The sequence below is a fragment of the Drosophila miranda genome, chromosome 3 (assembly GCF_003369915.1).
Source record: "Drosophila miranda strain MSH22 chromosome 3, D.miranda_PacBio2.1, whole genome shotgun sequence".
Lineage (NCBI taxonomy): Eukaryota > Metazoa > Arthropoda > Insecta > Diptera > Drosophilidae > Drosophila > Drosophila miranda.
Window position 1 is genome coordinate 12,148,763 of NC_046676.1, and position 11,124 is coordinate 12,159,886.

Here is an 11,124-nt window from a genome sequence, read left to right on the forward strand (position 1 = left end):
AATTATAGATACGAATATAATCGGCACAAATTAACACTTGACAGCTGATGAGCATTCAATAAGTGACGAGCGGCAACTTAATGATGATCGAGAACGCAATGCACTGAAAGATATTATATTTCGATTGCTTGGATTCGAGTGTCAAGCTTACTGCCAGCCTTTCGGGTGAAGTGCACGATAACGGGAGAGATAAAGAATGTCTTACTGCAGAGCACTACGATATTAATATACTCTTCAATTATGACAGATTACAAATAAAGCAAGTAAGAATGCTATAGTGGATAAAGGAAAAGAACTACTTCCTGTCTAAAGACATTTAATTGGCGAATAGTGACAAAAACTAGAAGAAAACACATATTGGAATAGACCCGAGAATATTATAAAAATAAATACGAGTCTGTGTGGGTATACAGTAGATGATTCTGCAAGTTCTAGGTCTTTAAATATATTTATGTAAACTACTTATTATACACATACATATGCACATATTCGAATATGTATACTATAGTCAAGAACAATACCAAACGGGATATACATATGTATTCTAGCGAACTAATTAAGAGTCTGACTGAATGATTCTACAGATCTCAGTAGGAGTGTGCAAATTAATTAGCACTTTGGGCGACAGCACACTACAGCTATGATAATTACCAGAATTCTGGTGTCTACAAACGAAATTATACGAAATATTATTTATAACCATTACGGCAAATGCTGGACATCTTTGAGGGATTCTTACTTATGCTCAGTCCACGCAATGTAGGGGTACTCGGGCTCACCTGTTGAATGAATCTCGTTGCAGAGCAGTGTGTCGTTGTTTCTCAGTCTCAAAGTGTCGCGATTTGTGCAGGATCAGACTTGAATGAAAACAGGCGTCATTTGGGTGGGGGGCACAGCTGAGCGCACGTGTATCTGTATCTTCAGCGCCCTTACATATGTACGTTTGTGTATGTAATGAACGCGTGCAGAGGAGTGTCTGTGTCTGTGTGTGTTGATGGCAAACTGAAACGTCGATAAAATATTTGTTCACAGCACAAAGAACTTTTTGGGTGTTGAAATAGTACGTCTGCGAGTGATATTTTCGTATACTTTTCAATGCATTCACAAACTTATATTAGGTTAAACAAGGTGTCACGAAGAGAAACTAATTTGCTTAAAAACGACTCCTTCACAGCACGACTTTTGTGTGTGTTTTGATAACGAATTCGCACTTTTTGGTTAGTAAATACTTGACATACAGATGGACAGGGAGTATTACACAATCTCACAGGATGCTTTCTTTGGTTTTGTAACCAGCTTAAGCCATTTAATTCGTTTTTTGGGACATTATATCGCGACACCGACGTCAGCTGCTGCTGGCTTGTTTTTTATACAAAAAAAATTGAATGTAAGTGTTGGGCAGCTATGAAAGTCAGAGCTAAAGGTCTTAGCCAACACTGTTCAACGGAATAACTATTTTCGTTTTTTTTGTTTGACCGTTTTCGCTAAAACCTCTTTTTACGCAAAATGCAATGCAAGTGTTAAAAATAAACCAGTCAATTAGAAAATAGGTTCATTATTCGGACAGAATTATGTGGGCATGGCTAAATGTTCTATCTAGCTAGTAATATTCAATGGAATATCAAAAACGAGGAATATGTAAAATAGAACTTGAATTCGTCAGTATATTTACGGTATATTTTGAAAATGAGGTGGTATGCAATCCATGCAAACATACCCTGGGGGAAATGGATGTTATAGAATTGAGAAAATGTTTGTCTTCCAAGGCTCAGTAGGTATCAGGATCGAGATAAATATATACAAGATACTAATAATACACATGAATAAGTCAAAAACATATCAATTTGAGAAAAGGTCTTAATAAATTGCGTTTGATCTACATATAAAATTAAAGAAATAGGGCGCCCAAAGCCCTATACACGATATCATGTCTTCAAATACTAGCAACATTGCGACTGTTTTTTTTGTTTAACTATTTTGTTTAAACCCTGTTTTAGTCAAAATACAATAAAAGCAAGGACTAAAAACTAACCAATTGTGTAGAAAATTTATTCATCAATGGGCTAAAATTATGTGGGCACGGCTTAATGTTCTATATAGCTGGTAATATTCGACGGAATATCAAAAACGAGAAATATGTAAAATAGAACTTGAATTCGTCAGTATATTTACGGTATATTTTGAAAATGAGACGGTATGTTTCGGTATATTTCTGAGGGTCAGACTGATAAATCCGCGGTCACACTGTGTGAAAAAGTCAAAATAGATAAATCCGATAACGATCTAGTTTAAACCCGCACTACGATTTGCCGGCAATCTCTTCGCTGATTTTAAAGATACTTTCAAGGTTTATAAGGAATATCAAGATGGTAAGCAAAAGCCTAAGCCCACGAGAATCTGGAGCTCACATCGTGCGGCATGCCAAGCACGTTCGAGTGCTGCCTGAAGGCATCGAAAAGCTGTCCAAGGAGATTCTGGACGGCCTCCAGAGCAAGCGCATAGGAGTGGAGAACTTTTCGCAGCATGAGCTGCATCCAAATCCGGACGATAGCAAGCCTGAAGCATATTCAGGAGCCGCCGACTGGGTTTTTGTCTTGGATACCCTGAACTTTTGCTTCTGGACACCGAGTGCGTAATTTTGGCATCACATGAAATGATCTCCAACCTAATCTGACTAATCTTTTCATAGATAACTATACCAAATACAAGGTTGATGGCTACACGGGATACTTTGCCCTCTGTGCAGCCATTAAAAGGGCCATCGCTGACGGCTTAAATGTGACGAATGCCAAGTTCTACTCGGAAATCGACATGAAGACGGTGGAACATATATTCCGATCGGACGACGGCGAGACCAAGATACCGCTGATCCAGAAACGGCTCGACTGTCTCCATGAAGTGGGCAACAGCCTGCTAAAGAAGTACGATGGCCGCTTCGAGAATGTGATCAAGGCAGCCGACAAATCGGCTGTGCGTCTGCTAGAGCTGATTGTCGAGGAATTCCCGTGCTTCCGGGACCAGGCAGACTTTGCGGGAAACCGCGTTTCGATCCTGAAACGGGCTCAGATACTTGTCGGCGATATCTGGTCCTGTTACAGGGGCAAGGGTCTGGGCTTTTTCCACGACATCGATCAGATCACCATGTTCGCAGACTACCGTATTCCACAGGTGCTGGTGCACTTCGGCAGCTTGCAGTACACGCCGGAATTGCTAGAGGTGCTCAAATCGGATACAATTCTTGAGAACGGAGATCCAATGGAGGTGGAGATACGCGGAGCATCGATATACATAATCGAGCAGGTCAGGGATGAGGTGATGAAAACCTTGAAGGAAGACCATCCAGAAATCTCTCCCGACAACGTGAATTCTGTTGTGATTGACCAGTACCTCTGGGACTACAGACGCCAGTATCAGGCGGACTTGGAACATATCCCATTCCACAAAGTCTTGAGCATTTACTATTAACTATCAACTTGGCCACGAAAAACATGTTGGCGCATACGTTAAATTGATTTCCTTTAATTAAACAACAGGCTCTCTTCTAACCAAGACCGGATGTTGTCTGGAATCTACAAAGTAATGGGCTTGGGCTTGCCCTGCTGCGAGGCGATGCGTTCGTTGTATTTCTTCACCGACTCCTCGCGGGACAGGTTACCTTTGCGTGCGTACCGCTGGTTGATCAGGAACTTGACATCCATCTGTTCAAAAAGATAAGCCGGGTTAGGATATGTGCTCGCATATAAAATAAACCAATTCTGTTTACTTACGCCCATGGTAGACTCGTGGCGCTTACGCATAGGGCGCTTGATGCCATTGCGATGGGCCTTCTTGTTCTGGTTGTGGTTTGTGTGATTCTTTGACTTGGCCATCTCAAACTATGTTTCCAACGCAAATATCCGAGCATCCAGGGGTTAGCGGAGCATGAAAACAAAAAATATTCCACATTACAAATACTTCAAGGCAAGGGAAACACATTATCACTCCCAGATCTGGTCGATTTATTGCGAAAATCAACGCTTTTCCGGATTTATTATTGACACAATTTCTGTTGCAACCTACGTTTTTGACACTTCAGCGGAAAAGAAACGGAATAGTGTGACCGCGGATTTGTCGAGAAGAAATATACGGTCCGACCCTTAGCCCACTTAAGCCTCCTTTATTTAAATAGGATAACAGCTTGTGTTTAAGGGCGGAAAATGGCCATGTATGTAATTTCTTAGTGCAGATCTATCCTAACTAGATAGAAACCTCAACCCTAAATATATAATTTTATCAGATTGACTAGGACCAGAAGATTTTGCCGCCAACAATAATATAAATGCTACATCGATATTTTGGCATGCGATAGTTACGCATCGACGCGTTTCAGACGATACTTTTTGTTTGTTTACAAAAATTGACAATTGAAAATAAAAATTATTAACAAAATGCCACTAACTGCAGAGAGTGCAGCTCAGCAGATTCAGGTAAGCCAAGATAATGACAGAAAGTAATAAAATTAACTTGATGCATCTCCCGTAGGATCGCCTAAAAGATATTCAACAACAGATTCACATTGTTGATGAGGAGCGCCGCCGGGCAGAGAACTCCATCTCAACTCTTGTACGTTCCCTTCAGACAAACAATGCAAAGGTGAAACCCCTGCTGAAGGCCAGCATGTTGGAGACCTCGCAGGAGGAGGCCACCATAAGAGCAGCTCTAGCCAAAATCCACGAGATTCGGAGCATTCGCAACGAACGTCGCATTCAGGGTGAGTTCAAGCGAATATGATACCATGTTTCTGGTTCTAAATCACGCCTTCACACAGCTCGGAATGCTGGCAACAAAGAAGCCATTCGTCGAGGAGCACTCATGAAAATGGTGCAGCTCTCTGCCCAAACTTTGCCTTTGTTTGTGAGCAAACCAGGCGAACGGGCTCCAGCCTTGTGTGGAGCAATTCCAGCCGAGGGAAACTACGTGGCCAAGGTGAGTCAGTCCTTTATTGAGAAGGGAATGGAATGTTTTATAGTCTTATTGTCTGTTTTTTTCCCGAAAGGTGGGCGACAACGTAGCCGCTTTGGCAAAGGGCATCGATGAAGAGGAGAACTGGATACTGGCGGAGGTGGTTCAGTTTTTGCATCGCCAAAATAAGTACGATGTGATTGACATTGATGAAGAGCAAAAGGATCGCCATGTTCTTAGCAAAAGGAAAGTTATTCCGCTGCCCCTGATGCGTGCCAATCCTGAGACTGATGGTCACGCTCTGTTTCCCAAGGACACTGTAGTGATGGCGTTGTATCCACAAACAACCTGTTTCTACAAAGCCATTGTCCACCGCCTGCCTGCGACTGCCACAGAAGAGTATGATGTTCTCTTCGAGGACTCGTCCTATATGAACGGCTATGCGGAGCCTCTGCCCGTAGCCCAGCGATATGTCATCGCGTATCGTCCTACGAAGAAAGGCGCTGGCAGCGGCAGCGGTAATCTCTCATCGGCATAAACGTAATTTTTCCGTAGCTTATATACAAATAAATATAAATTAAATGCAAAGATTCTGGAATTTGAATTTCCGTATATTGTGACCAGGTCTTAAAAATACTTGTGTCAATTTCATCAAACTATTCAATTTAATGTTCAACGGTATATAGAAATCCAATAAAAGCAAGTACTAAGAATAGGCCAGTCATTGATTCATTAATCCTTTAAAACTATGTGGGCATGGCTAAATATTCTATATAGCTGGGAATATTCGACAGAATATCAAAATTGAGGAATATGTATAATAGAACTTGAGCTCGTCAGTATATTTACGGTATATTTTTAAAGTAAGACCACTAACCATACAGTATATAGATGTGCCAGTTCATACAACGAAAGCGTCACACACTGGCTAGCGCGTTCAGTACCCCAGAGTGACGTCATCATGAGAGAGAGAGCGCAGAGAGAACATCTTTGCATTTGTTAGTACACACGCAATATGTTTCGACAAAAATATGTGCTTGTATGCTTTTTCAGATTTTTTGAACTCTCTCAGGTCTGGTTCTGTTATGCCACCAGCATGTTTTAGTGTATGGGTGGGTGCACATGCATTCTCACGTACTTTGCGTGTGTGTGTTTAGTATTGCTGGCCGCTAGAACTGAAATTTGAGTTTGGTTCTTGTCTTGGGTCTTTTGATGAGCTGACCTACCGCCACAAAATAAATGAAGAATGGGCAGGGGGTGGGGGTATGGTACACTAGGGCGCGGGAAATGAAATAAAAGCTGTTATTTGTTTGATTTATACCACAAAATATAAAATATAACAATAATATAATTACACATTTATTTCCTTATTTTAAACAGTTTGATTATAAATTATAAAAATTATGTAAACGCCGTCGGTTCTCGACCTTATAAATAGAGGATATACCTTAAGAATGTTCATACATGTAACTACATACAATGTATACGTAAATACATACAGTGCCGCTCAACTGAATAGGTTCAACAATTTTCAAAAGTCAAACCGCTATATCTTTTGAACCAACTTACCGATTTATATGAAATAATTTTTTTTGCATAGATTGATTCATTATTAATATAGCAAGAAAGTTTCCAGAACACGTTTTTAAAGGCTATTTATTAATTTTTTCAAAAACATTACAAACGAGGGGGAACGTTGTGAGTTGCTGCGGACACCGCAACTCTACAGTTATACCCGATACTAAGTCAGTATGGCTCTCCTCCGGCAGACGCCGCTAATATTAAACGACACGACAAAGAGTGCGTGCGAGAGAGACAGAAAATCAGTCTGAGCGTGACGTCGCGCGCTGCGTAGCCAGTGCAAATTGATTTGTTCCTTTTGGCTACAAAAGTTATATGATCTGATCCAGATTCAGCAATCGGATATATATGGTCGTTATCTATGATTCTGCGTTTTTGGTTTTCTCGTATCTTTAAAATTGTGGATGCCACAGATTTTCGTCCTTTGTGGGGGCGGAAGTGGGCGGGGCGAAGTTTTGAAATATTCTTGTATATACTGTATATATAAAATATCTTATGTACATACATATGTACATAAATATTAAAGTTTATTACATTCGTATATTGCATGAGTGTTTTCAAAATTACTGTTGTCTTAATGTTGTCTTTATAATTGAATTAGAAAATTTATGGGTATTGTCCATGAGAGTATACAAGGTGCGACCGGCATCTAAATTTTTGCTTTGCAGATTCCCGTCGGAAAGAGCGCGATTGACAATTGATTTGAAATATATGTAAAACCAATTCCATTTATATTTATGCATATTTATTTAAGTATATATATATATATTTTTTCTTATATTGTATATTTAGATACATCATTGTTTTAGTTATAATAAACAAAAAAGTCGAGAACCGACGGCGTTTGCATAATTTTTATAATTTATAATAAACCTGTTTAAAATAAGGAAATAAATGTGTAATTATATTATTGTAATATTTTATATTTTGTGGTATAAATCAGACAAATAACAGCTTTTATTTCATTTCCCGCGCCCTAGTGTACCATACCCCCACCCCCTGCCCATTCTTCATTTATTTTGTGGCGGTAGGTCAGTCCATCAAAAGACCCAAGACAAGAACCAAACTCAAATTTCAGTTCTAGCGGCCAGCAATGCTAAACACGCCTCACCTCGTGTTAATATACTTTGGGGGCACACTCTCTAACTATCTCTCTCTCTCTCTATTTCACGAATAGAAAAAGAAAGATCTCTTTTCAATGTGCAAGTTCGAATAGAAAAAGATCTGAAAGCCTGTACTCGTTTTTTAAGTCTGCAAATGCTCGTAAGCAATAATTTTTATTTTTGCTGAGCTTACAAATTCTCCTTAGCCAATTCTGGGTATCCATTAACTGATTTTCAAATGCTAAAAGCACCATTAGAAGCCCGTACTCTCAACTTTCCTTGAAAAAAACAGAACACAAGCATTTCCTGTGAATATATGAATTTATTTCAAAATACGAACTTTTTTTCTCGTCTGTTCAAAGCGTTACAATAAAAAATAGGAAATGAAAGCATACAATTTATAGAACATTTTCTGCCGTTCTAGGGCAAAACTCATGATTAATTCTAGATTTACCATTGGAGAAAATACATAAGTAAGAATCAGCTTGATTACAAAACTTATTACACCTGGAAAAGTTCAGCGAGCATTTGACCGGAGTCACTTGATCTAATTTTCTGAAGTTTCGCCAATAGGTACTCAGCTGATTCGCGACATTTTTTGAGCTGGTCAGGCTGCATACGATCAAAAATGTTAAGTCCTGCCGCCCAATAGAATTCCAGTTTTCCATTTTGTAGACAAACTACCAAACAGTTCCACATCTTAATAAAGAGGTTTGGCAAATCCATTGTCCAGCTAACATTTCCCAGTTCATGCAGCAAGACAGTTTTCATCATATAGCTTGATAGATGGGGAAAATCGGTCTTGTGAGCGTCGCGCAATCCCTTCATCAGGCGCAGCACATTTTTGAAGTTATACAAATTCTGCGTTATCTCGCGTTCCCAATGCGGGGCACATACGATAAAGATTTTCTCGTCACTTGATCCAGGTTTCCGTTGCGGTACAGCGAACCATGGGAAACTACGTAAATTTTGGTGTTTGCTGTAAGTGGAAAGCGGCCACTGAGCCCCAGCGAACTCGAATGCTGGCACAAAATCGAACTATATGGTCCGCTTCTTCCCCTCAGCTTCAATGGTGTGGGCACATCCGTAGCCCAACGAACTTTTACATTTGATTTGAACACCTCATCGAAAGCTTTTCTTAACCAAACTTGAAGATTCTTTCGATTTATGTAATTGCCGTCTACGATAGGATGATTGTAGACATGTGCACGCAAGAATACGAATCCCTTCTCGTTATTCGTCGGGATGATTAGGAATGGAAATTTCAGCTTCATATGCAAATCAAATTCATCAGGAGTATTCAACTTCACCCTATCCAAGTAGCTCCCTAAAAGAAAGCAATGAATACTCATTTGGCTTACCAAACTCAGAAAGGTTTCCGCTAGCCCCATAACCTACCTCCAAGACTTAGGCCATCAAATGCCTTACGAAAATTATCGTCTGCCAACTTTAGCTTCTCAATCACATGGTTTTGGTTTTCTACAGCATCCTCTGTGTACTTGGAGCGCTGACCCTCGTCATCAAGCAATTTTTGCAAAATACGGTCCAGTGCTTGGTGAAAGTTCATGATTAATTATAGATTTAACGTCGGAGAACAGAAGCAAGAATCAAGTCACAAGTCACATCGACTGCTCGCAGAAAAGGCTGGAAACCGAATGAAAGATGACGGAAAGTCCCTTTTTAAAATTAATGTTCTCTGTTCTCACTGTTAACTCACAGCTAACAGTCAGTAAAAGTACTCTTTCAAATAATGAGGGTATATACAAGTGAACAAACTGAATTATATATGGAATGAGTTACGGTGGAATTATACACCGAATTGTACCACAAATGGAGGTGGCCAAGCAATTTGTAATTGAAATATCTACTGTTAATCTTTAATATATCGTTTATTTTCTTGATTTCATTACAAATAATATTACAAATAATAGATAATAAGGTAGGAATACCATCGATGCCAGCTGTTAGTTAACAATTAGGAGAGCATGTTAATGTTAAAAAAGAAATACCCTTAAGAAAGGAAATCTTATAAAATTGATGAGATGTTTTTAACAAAATGTCATGTAGGACATTCTTGGTGTTCGAAATAGTTAAAAAAAAAAAACAGGAGATGAAGTCAACGACAGTATTTAAGTAACTTGAAAATACTTTAGAAAAATTAGGGTATATGTACATATGTACATATGTACATATGTATATGTACATGTATGTAGACATACAAAAAATGCCTATTATAGCAGAATATGTAAGTGCAGACAAACTCCAAACTAATAAGAAGTTATACACATATATGTACATATGTATGTATGTATGTACATATTGTTATATAAAGCATTGTATACAGCAACAAACCATTAAGAGGAGTCACTGCAGTCACTGGAAGTGTGTGTGAGAAAGAGAGAAAGAGAGAGAGGGAGAGAATGAGTAAGCGCGTGGTGGGCGTAGTCCAGTTTCATGTGATCTTTCTGGCTATAAAAATGATCCCATCTATCGCTTTTAACGCTTTTACTCTTTAACAGAATACTTGAAATTACCTTGATGCTGATGGAATATACAATACACATACCCTACATAGAGGAAAATGAAATAAAATGGAGCCACTGAAATTACCCAATGTTATAGAAAGTCGATTCATCAATCGGATAAAATCATATGTTAAGGGCTGAGGGTCAAATATCAAAATCGGAAATATGATTTCCGATCATGTATTAAAATACATGTATATTTTACCCGTTTTTTTTCTATCGTTGTTTTTTGTAGTAAAGAGGATGGAGAGGATGGATCCATAAGAAGAACTTAAAAACATAATTATTTCCACAGGTTTACTTAAGCTGTTCACCTATTTAAAAAGAGGGGGTTAAATATAAGTTTAGCGCCTTTCAGTTGTATCTTTCACCTGTCTTTTTTTTACTTTCGGCGTTTTTTTGTAAATAAAGAAGAAGGATAGGGTGGATCTACAAGAAGAACTAAGTAACATTATCATTTTCGCGGTTTTACTCAAGTTGTTTGCCTGTTTAAATTGATGGGGCTAAAAGGGGTAAGTTCGTTTTTTCATCGGTTTACTTAGTTCATGAATGGGCTAAAGAAAGGTGTATGTTCAACAGGCAAATTGCAATGTTCGTACGAACCTCACCTCGCATGTGAAGACAATATACCTTGAAGTAAAAAAGCCGATTTTGTCTTCAAGGTGTATTGAGCGAACGGGGTGGATTTTACCTCGCATGCGTTGCATGTTATCACTAACCATACAGTATAGAGATGTGCCAGTTCATACAACGAAAGCGTCACACACTGGCTAGCGCGTTCAGTACCCCAGAGTGACGTCATCATGAGAGAGAGAGCGCAGAGAGAACATCTTTGCATTTGTTAGTACACACGCAATATGTTTCGACAAAAATATGTGATTGTATGCTTTTTCAGATTTTTTGAACTCTCTCAGGTCTGGTTCTGTTTTGCCACCAGCATGTTTTAGTGTATGGGTGGGTGCACATGCATTCTC

The 11,124-nt window shown here is 39.1% G+C and overlaps 4 protein-coding genes across 4 annotated transcripts; 2 read left to right on the forward strand and 2 right to left on the reverse strand.

The window, feature by feature from the left end:
• Window positions 1-2,236: 2,236 nt before the first annotated feature.
• LOC108159030 (queuosine salvage protein) lies at window positions 2,237-3,549 on the forward strand. The gene is made up of 2 exons (XM_017291950.2): window positions 2,237-2,628; window positions 2,690-3,549. Exons 1-2 carry the CDS (start codon window positions 2,367-2,369, stop codon window positions 3,463-3,465), a joined length of 1,038 nt encoding a protein of 345 aa, XP_017147439.1. The 5' UTR covers window positions 2,237-2,366; the 3' UTR covers window positions 3,466-3,549.
• LOC108159033 (60S ribosomal protein L29) lies at window positions 3,500-4,147 on the reverse strand. Its single transcript, XM_017291954.2, has 3 exons — window positions 4,060-4,147; window positions 3,768-3,875; window positions 3,500-3,698 (listed from the first exon to the last, which is right to left on the reverse strand). Exons 2-3 carry the CDS (start codon window positions 3,867-3,869, stop codon window positions 3,570-3,572), a joined length of 231 nt encoding a protein of 76 aa, XP_017147443.1. The 5' UTR covers window positions 3,870-3,875; window positions 4,060-4,147; the 3' UTR covers window positions 3,500-3,569.
• Window positions 4,148-4,332: 185 nt separating this feature from the next.
• LOC108159031 (SAGA-associated factor 29) lies at window positions 4,333-5,545 on the forward strand. Its single transcript, XM_017291951.2, has 4 exons — window positions 4,333-4,466; window positions 4,522-4,750; window positions 4,808-4,965; window positions 5,036-5,545. Exons 1-4 carry the CDS (start codon window positions 4,428-4,430, stop codon window positions 5,477-5,479), a joined length of 870 nt encoding a protein of 289 aa, XP_017147440.1. The 5' UTR covers window positions 4,333-4,427; the 3' UTR covers window positions 5,480-5,545.
• Window positions 5,546-8,036: 2,491 nt separating this feature from the next.
• LOC117188475 lies at window positions 8,037-9,265 on the reverse strand. Its single transcript, XM_033392395.1, has 2 exons — window positions 9,024-9,265; window positions 8,037-8,952 (listed from the first exon to the last, which is right to left on the reverse strand). Exons 1-2 carry the CDS (start codon window positions 9,190-9,192, stop codon window positions 8,492-8,494), a joined length of 630 nt encoding a protein of 209 aa, XP_033248286.1. The 5' UTR covers window positions 9,193-9,265; the 3' UTR covers window positions 8,037-8,491.
• Between the last annotated feature and the right edge of the window lie 1,859 nt (window positions 9,266-11,124).